The 18,227-nt window shown below is 31.6% G+C and overlaps 1 protein-coding gene across 1 annotated transcript in view; it reads right to left on the reverse strand.

Annotated features, from left to right (window-relative positions):
* The window catches only part of LOC123658917 (steroid receptor seven-up, isoforms B/C), a gene marked incomplete at its 5' end in the record, with an annotated part of 96,320 nt that overhangs the window by 40,553 nt on the left and 37,540 nt on the right, over positions 1-18,227 (reverse strand). The window contains one exon of the mRNA XM_045594208.1: positions 17,245-17,790. Coding sequence (XP_045450164.1) covers positions 17,245-17,790 — 546 coding nt within the window. The remainder of the gene's footprint in view (positions 1-17,244; positions 17,791-18,227) is intronic.

Consider the following 18,227-nt stretch of genomic DNA (forward strand, 5'->3'; position numbering starts at 1 on the left):
CGAATTTGTATTGATTTAAAAAGGATCGGCGTTTACAATATAAGTAGGATATATAGGTAGCCTTATTTAGTACGACTTTACAGATTTTATTTCTATTCATTTTATATTACAATAGAAAATTCTTATGCAATTAAAAAAAAATAAGTATACTTAATGCACAGATAATTATAAAAATTTGTGAAGACTTAATAGGTATTTAAATTTAATGCTACAAAAAAAAATGCTGTCAATTATTGATTTTCACATTTGACAGCGATACTTTTTTTAAAAATACGGAATAGAAATATGAATATGGAAGAGCAAAAGTGAAAACGGAACAAACCTTTTGTTTAAATATATAAAAAATAAGATTCTAAGAAACCTAAACCGCAACTAGAGGATTATGCAAATGATTTTCCTTATTTCTTTTTTAATTTCTTAAATACAATTCGAACGTTTTGAAATATTATGTATTAATATGACACACGCGTTATATAATTTACTAAAACCAAAATTTTTATCTCAGTTTTTTATAAAACTTGATCAAATTGTATTGTTAACTAGCTGTGCCCGCGACTCCGCGTGGAATTTAAAATAAATTATTGTTCGGTTCCCAGAGTTACAAAACAAATAAATTTCTAAAATAAATGCAGCCTAAGTTACTCCCTATTACATCAGCTATCTGCCAGGGACATTCCCGTTAAAATCGGTATAGCCTTTTCAGAGATTAGCTGGAACAAACAGACAGACAGAGACAAAAATTGTAAAAAATGTTATTTTGGTATATGCACTGTGTATACATATCCATATGAATTTAGTAAAACGCGGTTATTTTAATATTTCAATTACAACTTAAAAGAAGTACAAGTTAATGAAAAAAAATTAAACATTGTCCTTCATATTGTAGCATATGTCAAGAATAGGAAGAGAGAGAGAGAGAATCATAAGAGCAAATTACACTGTATACAAATACAGACGAATATATTTAAAAAAATCCCCATAAGATATGCAAGATAAGCAGAGCTATAAAACACATGGTAAAGGTACAAATTCATGAGGCCTAAGCCCACAAGATCGTGCATTAAAATTCATCTCGTCGTAAGGGCCGGTTAAGTTAACGTTCAGATCCCGATAACCATTAGGATCCCTTAATTTGTTCCAGGCCCTTCACCTATCCCATCCGTATCCCTTTACAAATCGTTAACATGGGCTAAAGTCATTGGAAACGGCAAAGCGTATGTTTCGTTATTGCGACAAAATATAAAGCATGTGATATTTACATATGTACGAAAGAATCAAATGAAAATGATCTTTAAAAAACCTAAAAATATGTCTAAAACTTTAGTATATTTAATTGAATAGTGTGAGTACGTGTAATGTACTTACATAAATATGGTGATACATAATATACCTATTTAAAAAATTTGAACATATTATAAAAAAAAAAATGACATAACACAAAATATTACGCAATATTTTGTGTTATGTCAATTTTTTTTCTTTGGTTCTAAAAGTAATATCAATTTATAGATAAACGACATCCAAATCTTAGACATGCCAAAAAAAATGTTACTTAAAATGTTAATTATAAAACATCATTATCAAACAATATCTTATTTTAAAAGAGGTAGGCCTTAATTATAGCTTAAGTCGTAGTAATAATAAACTATTGAGTATTAATATTAAAAACTGTAAATTAAAGAGTACTATTTTCTTTTAAATGACAAAGTATTTACATACATAAGTTTAGGTCGAGTAAGTACGCGGTCACATCTAGTAGCTCTAGCATCTATAGTTGTCGGTACAAGGGTGTAATGTCGCTAAGCCCTTCAGTTCCTATCAGATGAGATATTGTAATGTTATTGTGGGCAGAGATTGAATATCTCGCTTGATTTGTGCCTCTTGTACGATTTGCAAGTTTACACCGCTAATGGTTTGTTCGCATTTACGCAAACACATACATATATTATAATTAGAACAATATAATTTAATACTATTATAATGTATTTATTTTCATACATAATAATAATCATTAATTTCTTTTATTCTAACACATTATATAGAAAATAAATAAATAAATAAAAAGATACAAAAAGAAGACACATAGATGAATGAAATAGTATATTTTACCGTCTACACATGTATGTATAGTATATGTGTATGTATATGTAATGTGGTCCGGTCCACCTTTATAACAAAAATAATCCACACTCCCTTTTTACCAATGCTTCGAAATTCTGTGTTCGTTTATAAGCAAAGAGGAAATAGATTTAGTATTGTTTTACTATTTAACCTGTTTAATTAACCTATTTATTAAATGCTTCAAAACATGACACTTAATAATTTAAGTAGTTCATGACGACAAAATGTTAGATCACGTTATATCATTACTAAATGCTATATTTAATATTCCATTTACAACGATTACAAGACATTTAAACTGTTTTACAAATTGATAGTTCAGCGGATCGGACCTCGACCTCAACAAACAACAAGACAATGCTGAATTTACAATAATTAACCATTTTAATGTGACCGGTAAATTTGCACGGACAAGTGAAATTAACTTCGGTGTTAGGGGTCGCGTAACGATGGTGGGCTTAATCTGTTTTGTTGACTACCAGCTTACGGGTACGTAAATGTTTGTGTTGGGAATATACTTGCGAGTAATGTTTTTGGTAGTTTTATAAATTGTATTTTAAGTTTTAGTCATATTTATTAGGTTTTTCTTTCTTTAATACTTGTATTCTTTAGGTGGTAGATTAAATTAACGTTTTTCTTAAAAAAATGAAGAATAATTTAAAATTAATTTGACATCAAATGCCGTGATGCCATTACGTACAAAAACTTCCCTGAATAAAAAGTTAAGTAAGCAGTTACTTCTATAGTATTATAAGTGAATAAAGTCAAAGTAGATACAAAAAATAATAATGTTTTCTTTCATAATAACGTATTAACATTATAGATAAGACTCATTTTCTCTAAACATAAATTAAAATGACACTTTTATTTGCTAAAAGCAAGTGTATGTAATGAGTTACAAATGAACCAATGTAAGAAGACAGTAAAATTTGAATACTTTAGAGAATTACGAAGAAATTCCAACAACTGCAAGTAATAACTATGATTTTAGACGTAATTTAGATTTTAACTACTTATTTATACGTTGACGAGGCGCCGACATCGCGTTTAGACTATAAAGGTAATAGCTAATTTAACTAACCTTAAAGAGATTTTAATGAAATTTATAAGAAAACTATGCGTTTTGATTGAATCATAAATCTAATGGTCCTGAAAAGTACTATTCTGTGAATCGATTTGTTTCATCAGTATTTTTAAAATAACTTTTGTAGTGCTAGATTCAAAGCTTATATCGATACTTCGAAGGAATGCTACAGCAACTGTTTCGAATATAGCTAATTTAACTAACCTTAAAGAGACTTTAATGAAATTTATAAGAAGACTATGCGTTTTGATTGAATCATAAATCTAATGGTCCTGAAAAGTACTATTCTGTGAATCGATTTGTTTCATCAGTATTTTTAAAATAACTTTTGTAGTGCTAGATTCAGAGCTTATATCGATACTTCGAAGGAATGCTACAGCAACTGTTTCGAATATAGGTAAAGAGGAACTTCTTAAGACAACAATGTTGATAATGGCTATATTACTAAAGCAGCCATAGCAAAATTCACAGGTTAGTAAGTACTTGTAGTATTCCTTAAACTCACTATTTACTCAAAAATATAAAAGTCTCATATCTATATATTTTAATATATAACGCAAAATATTTTCTAAATGAAGTAATAATTGTTTTCTAATCTTTACGTGAATTTCACTCATTATAGTGAAACAACTTTTTCGGATTTCATCGCGGCTTATTAAGTTTTTTTGATGCTTTACAGTAGCCATGGTCACGGGGGGACTAAGTGAGTCCTTCAGTAAAAAACTTAATAAGCCGCAATAAAATCCAGAAAAGCTGTTTAATTATAATGAAGTAATAATTATTATTTATTTGAATAGTACTGATATGGAACTTATTAATTATTATTAATAATAAAGCCTAGTCTTATTATTAAGAATATCCTTAATAGAATATTGTTACTATTAAAAAAGAAGAATTAACTGCAATAGATCTCAAAATAATTAACGAACATCAAAACAGAAACGATTTCCTAACTCCTACATATCTTTGTAATCAAAAGCTGAAAGCGTACTTTCTAAACAAGCCTAAACAAGGCTTTCGAAGGCTCGATTCTAACCAGGGGTTACAAGTCCGATAGACGCCGTTCTATCGAATAGCTTTTCAAATCCCCATGTTAACAAACTTGGTCCTTCATTGTGTCTTATCTGTCCAACTTCGGGACAAGACAGACATGCGAATAGTTGACGTCTGTCAGCAACCGAATCCATCGATTATGAATGTTATGGGATTTTGGTTTCCGCCTTTGTTGAACCGTCTTTGTTGAAGACCATGTTGTCTTAAATTAATCGCTACTTTATTTATTAATTATTAATTATAAATTAAATACTTTGCTATAATATAAGAGAATTAAGTAAATTATTTTTACTTTTTTTATAATAACGTTTAGTTAAATAAAATCAAATTTCCAGACAAGCAAGTATGTAGAATTAAGTACTTTTTGAGAAAACTGTTGTTAAATGTAAACTGTAGCACCTTAGTCGTTTTTATTTTGCTACTTATAATTCTAAATTTGTAGATATTGTTTCTTTATTTGACAAATAAAAATAGTAAAATGATGGGTAGAGACATCACACACTTTATTTGTTGCTGTATAACTAACGTTACGTATATCAATTATAATGCTACATCTTAAATATAAAATTCTCGAGTCACAATGTTAGTTAAAATACTTCTCCGAAACGGCTGGACCGATTTTTATAAAATTTGTGTGTATATCGGGTAGGTCTGAGAATCGGCCAACATCTATTTTTCATACCCCTAAGTTATAAGGATTAAGGGGATTAATATCATATATGGTGAAACAACGTTTGCGGGGTCAGCTAGTGTGATATAAAGATTGAAAAGTAAATGAATTTTTTTAACTTTAAAACTAAAACAAAAATAACCATCACTCAAATTTCAAAACAATAATACATGTCATTACTTTTAAACTTTAATTTTTTAATTACATAAATATCAATCACTGAAAATGGAAAGCTAGACATGCACGGAAATCAACGCTAAGGAAAACCAATTTCTTAATAAAATATTGAAATGTTTATATAATAATAAATAAATATTAAATGTAAATATACTGTAGGCTATAATACGTAGTGACACGTAATTCAATTAGTCGGTCATCTCGCCCCGAAAACAGCTCACCGAGCCATTTGCATATCCTATTACTATACTATATTTGTTGTTTACGGTACTGTAAAACACGGTATATGGCAAATAGTTCATAATTTATACATATCGTAAAACTTTAACGAGATTCCGTCTGTGCGTCTGTTTATGTCTGTCTGTGTTTTTGTATGTTGAAATGTAAATTATGTTTATGTTTTAAATATTTGTAATTGTTTTTGAAGACATCTTGTGATGTCATATCATTACAGCCTATACAGTCCACTGCTGGACATAGGCCTCCACAAGTTTACGCCAAAAATAACGTGAACTCATGTGTTTTGCCCATAGTCACCACGCTGGGCAGGCGGGTTGGTGACCGCAGTACTGGCTTTGTCGCACCGAAGACGCTGCTGCCCGTTTTTGGCCTGTGTATTTCAAAGCCAGCAGTTAGATGGTTATCCCGCCATCGGTCGGCTTCTTAAGTTCCAAGGTGGTTGTGGAACCTTGTTATCCCTTAGTCGCCTCTTACGACACCCACGGGAAGAGAGGGGGTGGCTAAATTCTTTAGTGCCGTAGCCACACAGCACGTGTGATGTCATATGTATGTCACATATTGCACAAGCTCGTACTAATATTTGATAATGCTATAATCTGGTTGTCCCACTATACGGAAAAATGTATAAAAAAGAGTTATTATAAATTTAACGATTTAATCCAATTTGTATGCTAGAGTGTGTTCAAATTTCCTACTTCCCTTTTCTTATTATATTTATATGTCATATTTCCTTTAATATTCAAAAACCAAAGACAAACATTTGAAAAAAAAATTGTTTTAACATAAATATTTTAATACATATATCATATAATAGATTTTATAGGTATTTTGTGACATATACAGTGTATTACTAAAAAATATTCAAATTAGTTTGCTATTATTTTCATTCAGAAAAAAAATAATACAATACTCTACAAATGTTGTCGCATACAGTATCCGCTTACGCAACGCTAAGGCGAGAAGCAGAGGTTATATTGGAAGGTTGCCATAAACAACATCTGTGACCGCCGCAACCCTTAGCCCTACACTAGTGTACACTGACCGTGACACGTGGTCACATTCACTGACACGTTTGTCACACTTCTGATTGTTTAAAAAATGTAACTTTAAGGTTAAGTCGAATAGTTTAAAGAAACTTATCACGTACATATATTAATACGCTTAGGCTTAAGATGTTTGGTTACCTTTTTAGAAAAAGCCTCACTATTATTCCACATAAATTTATATATCATTTTATAAATAAATGCTTGCTCTACCGGCGACACAAACGACAGCTAGCTTTTTTTTGTAAATTAATTAATCATAAAATTATATATATATGACATGATTGACAATTATTAAACTTATTTAGTGCGAATTATTTGCACGGGTATTGCTAGTAAGTATATGTAAAAGCGTAAATGACGCAGGGATATACGGACTCTTTTATTATTCTTAATGAAAGAATTATTCATCAACTTTTTTCAACTTTTGAAGTTAAACTTCACTACGCACGCTTGACTTGAGGGGTAAGCTGGTGAATGCGTGACGAGAGCGTTACGAAAATTGTGATCGGGCGAGGCGAACGGAAGTTGGGAGGGAGATATAAGTTAGTGAAGATAGAAAGAGAGAGAGTTACGTTTAGTATATTACTGTAGGAGCTAAAAAAAATTTACTTTAGTCGTGTGGTCTCAAGCACAATTATTTTATATATCATTTTAGAAAAAAAAAATATTAATTGGAGAATTAAACATATTTTTTATGAATTTAAGATACAACGTGAACATACTTTTTTTAGCATCAAATTGCACACTAACCGAAAATATTCTTTTAGCAATGTATGGACTTCTGTTTATATATTACAATGTATAATTATTCTGAATAATATGCTTCCAAGGTTACTGTTAAGTTTAAATTAAATTAACTAAATTGATTTTATATGTATATACTTTATTGCAGTCAAAAAATACATATAAAAGCAACATAATAATAATGTTTATGGCAAAGGTATGGTTTTAAAGAAATTACAAACTAAAATATTATTATATGTTTTGCTATAAGCAGAGTAAAAGCTTGTCACGCAATAAAAATTGTAAATGATTTTTGTTGGGTTATTATTAGTCCAATTACATAGAAAAATAATCTATTACATAGCAATATGATATAATTATAAAATCAACTGATAACCGGTTTATGATGTTAGGTTCAAGAATACTCTGAACCTAGGCTTAGTGAGTACGAAACAAGCTTAACGTCGAAGTGAAAGCCGATATCAGTAACGTTATTAATTTAATTATATTCGACGGATTAGTCGATGCGATCCGTTTATTTTAAGATCGCGAGTTTGCATCTGAATTGGGAATCGAGGAAATGGGAAACCTAAAAAAGTTAGAAAGATCTACTCGTATTTCTAAAAACTAGCATGGTTTTACTTTCCTTAATGATTAGGTAGCTCTTTGTTTCCTTGAGTTATAGAATGATAAATATTTTGTAAATATTAAAAACCGGGATGTCTGACGCGAACTTGGCGAGGCCTGTGTCCAGCAGTGGACTGCAATAGGCTGAACTGACTGACCGTCTGATATATTATTCCTAATAATTTTAAAAATCATGTCAGTATTCTAAAGTTGACCGTTCAAATAAACGAATAAATAAAAAAACCTATTCTACTTTTTATATATAATAAAAGTAGTTGTTTATATCTTTTCTTTTTCTTTCTTAATCCTGGTTTCTTTATTCAAAAATCGCTTCAGTTTGCTCACAGTTCAATATTTTCGAAAAATTTGGTTAGCCTGAATTTTACTTAACCCCGAGTCTTAACTTGACATGTACTTTGACTTTTTATCTCATCATGTTTTTTAATTGCTTTGGCCATAGCACTAATTCACTGCATAAAGTTATCTAGGCCTAAAAAGAAAATCTGCTCCACGTAGAACAAGATACGCCTATAATTCACGCCTATCCCTGGACCCCAACATAACGGTAGATCACTGCGACCTCACCTTGTTTCAGATGCAGAGATAGCAATCTTTTAATTAATTTCAGTTGCATATTTACACCATTAGCCGCTCGGATAACTTATCTGAGTTTATTGTAAGCTAGTAATAAATTGTGATAGAAGATATTTTATTAGACGCAGCACTGAGTGCATGTTAACATTTTATTAATAGCAATAATTAAGAGAAAGCTAGTGTTCCTCTTCGATACTGTGACGGAACTATGTATCATGCGACATGAGTTGTACATTGAGCTACTCGTAATCCTAACTTGTATCTAAGGTACTGTTTCTATTTGGCTAATTTTTATCACGATTCAGCCTGAACATCCAACTGTTGGACAATATGCCTCTTTATCAATAGAGGAGAACGGTCGGAGCTTAATTCATATATTCGCTATCAGGTGTCTATGATAACGATCGGAACCGACTGCTAAAGTGCACTGCGAGGCACGGTATCGCGTTTACAAGGGCAAACATCCGGAAACAAATATTTGTGATAAAAACCACCGGTGTTTTGGGGCATAACGGCAGATGAACCACTACACCAGAGCGGTTGCTTTATAGATTCAAATTATTGATATATTCTATAATCGTTATATTAAGTCTCTCGCTTGTAAACAGTCTTTGTATTAAACATGCCAACTTTAACTATTACGACATTAATATTATGACGTACCTAATGTTTAACGACTTTAAACTACTGCGATGGTACGAATTGTTCTTATGTTATAACATTTTTATTAACGTATGCATACTTAAAAATATGGCACTATCGCTCATACGACAGACTTAGTAAGAGTGTAAATAAAAAAAGGTTAATTTCGGGATGGTACCAGGATTTTAGCTAAATTGAGACGCATATAGCATACTTTTTTGGACTATATTCATATGTATAACTGCCTCAAAATAAATGCAAGTGGTAAGTAAGGTAGCCACAGCTCCGCGGGAGCTCTACAACACTAGCCCTACAAATGCTTCTGGTTTTACAGGCTACGGTATGCGCTGAGTAGGCCCTTTTTCTACCTTTATAGAATAAAAAAGTATAAATTTATTTTCCAAGTAGTAATATTCATCCCACATGTAACCTAAGCCTTAACTCGTGTTGTCATCTGATAAGCAGATAAACGAACGCGGTCACGAACAAAAACAACTTCTAACCCTCTGACACTTATCTCCTTAATATTTCCATCTATCACTTAGGGTTAACCATCCTTTAATCAAAATTAAACGTTTATTTCAAGGGTATTAAGTACAAAATCGTTTGATTAAAATCAAGTGCATTACAACAAAATTGCATACTTTGCTAATTTTAATTCTAACATTGTAAAATGAATCGTTTTCTCCTTACAATTAGATTTAATTTTCTTAGAAATTAATGTCTAATATTGTTCTACACGTGTGGGGTGTTTTATCATCGATGTTTTTTTTTCAATATATTTGGTTCTTTTTATTAATATTCGGTAAAAGTGACAAGTGAATCAGAAGGGGATTCGGTACACATCTGTTATTCTTGTTTATTGTTATTTCTTGGTTGAATTTTGTTGATAATATAAAAAAAACAACATGTATTACGACAAGGTGCTGATGAAAGAAATGTCAAAATTGGCTTGACATTTCTTTTCTCTCCATTTGTTTTGGTGTTAAGTAATGTTATCACGAGTATTTTTTTCAACTTGAATTTATGTTCAATGTTTGTATTCAGCCTTGGTTATTAAAAAGCTTTTATACTTTATATTCAAATTAACTTGTTTTTAAATTAATTATTAAGTGTCTAAAGTTTTGGTAATTGACAAAAGTTTAAATTGTTTAATTCGACGAATAAAAATAATATTCATGGATATAAAGATTCATTCACAAGTTACTATAAATTTAGTCATAATAACACCCCTGGTATGAAAAAGTTAATAATTTCATACATCAGTAAAACCGTTAAGATGAAAAAATGTAAAGAAAATTGTATAAATCGTATAATAAATTACAAGGCGCTGGTAAGTGACGTTTCAATCAGTTGCAAAAGTTAAAGTCATCTTCATACGTCTTGACCGGAACACGTGTTGACCTCTTGATGCGACTACTGGGTATAGTTGGCTATAAATAACATTTACTTTTTTTTAATTTATTTTTTGTACTAAAAAGTTTTTATATCGGATTTTCATAATATTTTTTGTATTGAAAGTGTCTATTTTTTAAGTTACTAGGGTAGAAAACTAGCTTATGTCCGAATGGTGGTAGATGTTTACCGTAATCTAAGGACGTCTAGAATACACATTATCAAGAGCATCACAAGTGCGTTGCTGATCTCGCATCCCTAGAAGCTCAGGTTAACTAACTCACTGCAAGAACATAACACTATTCGAAAGCAGTATTATTTGTCTGTGATCTATTTACATCCCACTAGCTGTTAATAATATCAAGATTTAAAATTGGAATGTCAATTATTAAAAAAAAATTGACGTTTATTATCATTAGTGTTGTGATGTTTTTACTTACTTATCGTAATCTTTTACTGTCATTTTAAATTTTAAAATTAGAATCGAATAATATCACCAATCAGAATCGCCCGCAAACGCTAGTCGAATATTATTTGAATTTATTTGCCACGTCAATAGCCAAACAATTTGTAACGCATTAGAAATTTACTCGAGGCGCGTTTTGCCGAAAATGAATTTTAATAGAATTTGCAAGTAATCGGGGCACAATAGCTAGATGATTGCCGGACAACCGCGAAGAACCGCGGCTTGAGACCAGTGTTTATGACGTAACAATACGCCAAATTAAGTTTTGTTAAGTTATTTTTGCAAGGCATCGCTGAGACGGTGCTTTTTTGTTTATTTATGAGACATTATTTAGAAGTACAGTCAGATATCATAAAATACGTGACTTTGTGTACTTCAAAAAAAAAACATTTTCTTCATATATGTTTATAATTGTTATAGACATAGACATATTTAAAATAGGGATTACTATATCCTATTTGTTATGCTTTTTTGTATAGTTGTTTAAAATTGTATTAAAATTTTCTTGGGATACCTTAATGTATAATAGAGTAGTCGTGGTATGTAGTAATTAAACTCTCATAAAGAGCGACTTTAAATTAGTATTTAATATATGTATTTAAAAACCTATGGATTAGTAGAAGTTTAAAATATTTTTAATTACATTTTAATTTAAATCAAAAGTTAAGCATTGTTTTAATTTCATATTCTAGTAAAAGTTATATCCTAACACATTTGTTTATACAAATATACCTTTATAAAGCATAAACGAAATTTCAAAGTATACGGCACGCTCGCGAAGACTATAAGAACAAAATAAAGGTCCCGTGTAATACTGTGATACATGCATTATGCAGCGTGTCGGTGCAAGGCAGAGACTGAGAACATAATGTTAGCTTTTCGATTATTGTACAAACTGATCTTTATAATATATTGTTGATTGATTTGACTCAAATTATGTAAATACCTGCTCGTAATAGAGGGTATTCATTCTTTGATTCGATTTTATCAAGAACAGTTTAACAGTAAGGTTCTACGAAGTGGTTACTGTAAAAATGTCTTTGCAAGGATTTTTGGAGATTTGTTTACTGTTCACCTTGAACGTGAAAAGATTCTAATAATAAATGAACTCAAGATATAGGTACAAGATGTCCGAAATTGTAATAATTTTATTCATAACAAGTTGACGCTAACGCTGGATACGTTTTTTTTTGTAGTTAAATCGGTATGAACAAGTATAATCATGTGGAACAATGTGGACAAGCTGATGCTTAGTCCAATGATAGTGATGTTTTACAAATAGATATATGCTGGCTTGACATGTCCCGATAACAAGTGTCAATTTATGTTTAGATTTTAGAGTTAAACTCTTTATAAATCAATGTTATTATTATTAAAAAAATATTTTTAAATGTCACGGTAATTGTTTTTAAAGAGTAAACTACAGTCGAGTGTCAGGACTGACACTCTTTTTTATATTATTGGTTTTTATTAAGCATAAGTTACAGTTAAGTTACGTTTCTGACTTGTCCCAAGCACTATCTCTCGGAACGCGAGGGACCAGCCCGGACCGTCCGACACTTTTTCAAAATCGTGACCGGCCGCGGACTCTGCGTCACGAACTCTGTACCGTTACCTAACAAACTCACGTTTCACTCACTCTTATGGAAGATACCATGGGAAGGAAAGAGATAGATGTATTTCGTACGGATGCTGCCTTAAGAATTGCACGAAATTCGCGTTATATATGGCATAGTTCTATATTTATATAGGAGTATTGATTTAATTTAATTTCGATTAACAAAAAAAATATTATATATATTATTTTATAATATCAATTATAAATAATTTGCCATTCTTATTAAAAGTAGGTTGAAAATAAAATAAAAACAATAAGTGATGAGATCCAGACAATTTCAAGGATTTGAGAAAATTTAGAAATGACCATTTATCAAAAAAATATATGGGCTTAGAAACAAATCGATAATGTAAGTATCATATTTTTAAAACGATGAAAACATACATTTAAACGTTTAGTAACCTATACAAATGAAATTAAAAGTGAAAAATCTGCTTATGAGATTTTTTGTGGTAGATACCTAATACCTAATATTTATTTTGATCTTATTTATTCTTACAAAATATTAAAATATTAAAGAATATTAATTAAAGATAATTAATATTTTTGTTTCGCAAGACGTCGGGCATAGAAAAACCTAATAAACCGCGATAATATAGGAAAAAGTTGTTTTATTATAATTAATATTATTCTTCTTACGATTTATTTTTGTGTTACCCACACATTAGCGAATTCTTAACATTTTTTTAATATCATATCAAAAATCGACCGTTCCAGCGGGGATCGAACCTGCATCTCAGACTTACCGTTTCGGTGCTTCAGCCAATTAAGCTATGGAACGATGTACTCGCTAGATCGAAATTTTTGATATGATGATTTTATATTCGTTATAGATTTATATGATTGATATAAAAAATGTTTAATATTATTCTTGTAAGTAACGCATGTACCGTTTCAATTTTAACATCATTTCGTTACTATATTAAAATCACCGCCATTGTTAAACCAATCAATTTACGAACGAAACGTCGCATCGCATGTTGAAACGTCATAACTATGACACCGATTGAGAAAACACATATGTAGATACATATACACATGTAAATATACAAGTTTTCTATTATATACAAAAATATTGATTGATTAATTCGGCTTGTATCATCCCATCCTGGGTCACATAGAAATCTTTCTGCATGTAGGAGAATTATGGAGATTAAACCACTGCTTCAATGCCTTGGCGTCGCTATCAGGTGACTATGATAACAACCGGGACCGACAGCTTTACGTTCTCTTCGAGACTGGGTAGGGAGACCCACATAAGGATCTAAATATACATATACATGTAAACACATGTCTATAATTATAAAATTGATTTTAAAATTTAAATTACAAAAGTACCGTCGTATGAAGGAAAGAATAAACGGGCATCAATGTTCATAGGAATTACGCTGAGTCACGCTCGCCTCGCCGATAGTTTACCGTATATTATAGTTGCGTTTAGAGTGTGTACACATACGGATACAGTCTGAGACAGTTATATGTATATATAGACGATACTTTTCGTTATAATTTTTAAATTATTGGTCTTAAACTATTAATATCTATATCTGCACGGCCGTAGGTAAAGATGTTTGCAGTGATATTGACTTGAGCTTACGTTCATTGAAACAATTCTTTTTATAACATTTATTCATGACATTAAAAATAATATTTACTGAATAACTACTCTTAAAGAAGATCTTATAAAGAAAAATTCAATTATTATTTTTCATACCAAGCAATAAAGTAGGTACACAAAATCATTCTATTAGCCCAAGAGCCTGCGAGGGCCAGACCTTCGTCATTTTATAAAAGCTGACAGTTTTTCACTTCATATTTGGGCATTACTTGTGTCGGTGCTACCAGTGTCGGCAACATGCGCTAAGAAACTTTCTGCTTTTGTAAAATGACGAAAGTTTGACCTTCTCGAGCTTAATCTATATAAATATTTATTAAATACAGGATTCGTACCTTAGAAGAGGTCGTTAAATGTGAATCGTTTATTTGTTTATATGTTCATAGTTTATTAAATACTTTCGCTACTATAAGCTATAAAATAGTATATATATAAAAGGGTATAGTAAAGAGTAGCGTAAGCTTAGTTTATATTTGTATTGTTGCCAACCGTTATAGATTAGGTATATATATATAAATGAATGTTTGTCTGTATGTCCTTTATAGAATCGTAAACTATGCATTTGATGTCATGATCTTCATCAAAGTGTTGTGCATGAGCCCACAAAGGTTCTGAGTTACCAAAAAAAAGCGTAGCAACGCGAACACGGTACAGCCAGTACTGTATAAATGAATGATTAACATTTTGTTTTTTAGAGAATATTTCAAAATTTTTACAATTCATACAGGCGTAGTTCATTCGCTAACTCGTGTAAAACTGCGAATGTCATCTAGTTTATTATACACGATAACCCAGTGAGTAAGTTATTGAAGGACGACCTAACTTATATTTAAGGTAAATCAATTTACTACCACGCTACATAACTATCTCCTATTACAAGAGATGGCGGGAAAGTTAGACGTTTAAACTACATTTATTACCATTACATATTCATGTCCTCCCTTGGTGTTTCCACACTTGGGAAGATTCTACCACACCGTATTAACATTAAAATAACCACTATATTCTTAGCTATTAAACATATTACAAGTACAGAACGAATTAATCTTCGCATAAAAGAGTATATTAGCCAAATTATTTTATTAAGCATATTATTTATTTATCAAACTTTGTGTACCATACATTCATTAAAAACAATGTTTAAGAATAGTCACAGATTATGTAGGCGTAGGTAAAAAAGGCGGAATTTTAGCTAACATATTTTGCCTCCTTCACAGAAAACAGAACGTAGTTATAATGTATTTTATTACTGTTAAACACTTTTATTCATTAAGTGCATTTGCGTTTTAGAATTATTTGAAATTTAGACATAACTTATATAATCTTAAAACGCTTGTTCTCTAAAAATATATAACCTCCTTTTATTTGACCTCTAAATCATATTCAAACGCGTTAAATAAAATAAAGTTTATAGTAATTTTTCACTACCGAATAATATATTGGCTACGCGATATATCAGGTTTCATTGAGTTTTATGTAATTAGTAAAACACTTATGATATTTTTGAGATATACAAATATATAAGTGTATATAATACATAGTATGTGTTTGTATAAAATGATCGTAGATTGAAATTACTAGTATCTGGTTTAAAAAAAAAATCAGTTAGTATATATATTTATATAATAACATACTGCGTTATTAAGGATGGTTAAATTTATTTTAATATGTTTTATTTTTTCAAGTGATAAACGATATCAAACAGTGAAATCGAGGGTAAGATGCATAGTCTCTAAGTGTGACACCGCATGGCAGTGCTATACAAAAAATATATTTGAATCTGTATTAATATGTAGAATACTCACAATATTTTTAATATGCTGTTCAAACTAAGTTGTAGTACGACGTACAAGTGTGTGACGGAAGCCGTCACGCGGTAAACGTGCGATTATCGCGCGACTAACTGACGTTTATGTGGAAAAGATAACAACTATCCTCTTTCATATTGGATTTTATTTCATATTGATTGTTTTATTTGATAATGAGCTATAATTTAGCAAATGATATTGATAGATAAGATTTTTTAATTAATATAATACATATAAATGGAGCTTTAATAATACCTAAATACGTTCTGTGATATGGGGGCGGTCTTCTTGAAATATACGTTTTACTTAATTTTGTTAGAGCAGTAGTCATTGGGACTATCACATCTCTATATCACTTATGCTAGTATAGTACATAATTATAAGCACGAAATTAGGAAAATAACAAAGTAATCAACAAGCGAATAGTAACGAGAAGTAAACACGCTCATCAATGACACGAAATAAGACCTAATGACGTCTTAACTTTATTCAAAGACAGCCAAATTGTTGCATTAACTTCTACGTAATAAAAGACAATGAATTTAATTTATTTTCTAAAAAGGTAAATTTTGGGATAAAATTAAAACGAAAGGAAATTAAATAAAAATTTGCGCGTGTATTAAATAAATAAATAAGTTAAACTATTTACATTAAATAAATTATTAACAACTAAAACGGCACGTGACCGACGCCCGTCTAACAAACTTTTACTAACTAATTAATAAATTAATTTTCACTATTGATAAATTTACATGTGTTTATAAAATATATCACAAATTGAATATCCTACTTTGACAAGAACAATAAGTCGCAGACTCCCCATTCACCCGCGGCCCGAGGAGCGTGAGTTATTATCCCAAGTAACAATTATAACGTCCTACAATATCATAAAAACAATGCAATCATATACCGATATTCATCCAACGTCAAGTGAAAACGCAAGCGCAGACACCCGACACCTCAAGTTTGTCCCGCAAAAGTTTGTCACTTGGTGTCAACCCCCCTGGTCCGTTTTATAGGCCTTCCCATTTCCACCATCGTATAGTTTAAAAGAGGTACTAGCCTCTGGCACTCGCGGACTGCTGGTATAGTTCGGTGGTAATCGAGAAGGCGACAGAAAACTGCCGTAAGATAAAGAGGAATTGACACCGAGCGAAGTGTCCATAGTAGAATAGTAACCAGAGGATGTTGCTGAAGGAGGTGGTGGCACCGGGGGCTGCTGAGCTCTAGATGCCTCGGCGTATGCATCCAAATGTGTTCGCACTAATGAAACAAGTTCCCCGTAATTCGTAACAGCAGCGCCCGCACCGGCCACCCTGTAAAGCAGCAACCTCGCTTCCCCAAATAAACTGTCTAAAATTTTACCTGTCGTGAAGAGTACGATGGCCTTCAGACAGGAATACTCCGCCGAGTCCACGTGGAGAGCTTTTAGCTTCTCCACTTGCTCTTGGAATATTCTTATGTGGTCCATGAACGCCACTACTCGGTCGGCCGCCATCGGGGAGGCGTGGAGGCCGGCGGCAGCGAGTAGAGGCGCTACGTGGAGGGGCATTGAACACTGCGATGCGTTGAGGACGAATAGTTCGGACCAGACGAGCCGTAATAACGCGACTTGGTCCGTCACTTGGAGTTCAGGGAAGAAGGGTATATTTCTCGCCCATTCTACGGCCGAGAATAGTAATCTTGCTGCTAGTTCGCAAATATTGTCTATGCCCATGACATTAGTGGGTTGGACGCACTGGCCGTATCTCGAGGTGGGGTAAGGTTCCGCTCTAAGAAGGAGCGAGATATATGAGGATAGGTAGGGATGGCTGTTTAGACCGGCAGCTGGGTCCCCATTCGCGAGGGCGAATTGACCTGGCAGAGCGAGACCTGCAGGCTGCGTGGGCGGAACTCGACCTCTTTGAACAGCTGAAACAAAGAGAAAATAATTGAACTATTATGACAATGATCAAAACTACAACGAAATTCTTAAAGTATACGAAACAGCATATCTTCAAAAATAAATATTAAAATGAAGGAAAAATGCCACAAAAACGTTTAATAAAAATGAAGGATTGTTTGTGAAATCACAGTCATGTCTAGTGTACGGTCGATTACATAATTCATGTTGCTACGTAGATGTTACAACAAAGTCTATTGTTTTAATGTAAATTCAAAAATAATCTATTCCCATCCATCGTCCAACCTTAAATATACAATCGACGCAAGAAACCACCTGAACGTTTACCAATAACGTGAATTTACTTTGTTTAAATACTCGTTGACAACAGTAATATTTAATGTATTAAAAATAATTATACAGCATAAATTTTCAAAATGTTAAGGTCACTATCAGTATTTTTGTT

This window comes from Melitaea cinxia, chromosome 13, assembly GCF_905220565.1.
Source record: "Melitaea cinxia chromosome 13, ilMelCinx1.1, whole genome shotgun sequence".
Taxonomy (NCBI): domain Eukaryota; kingdom Metazoa; phylum Arthropoda; class Insecta; order Lepidoptera; family Nymphalidae; genus Melitaea; species Melitaea cinxia.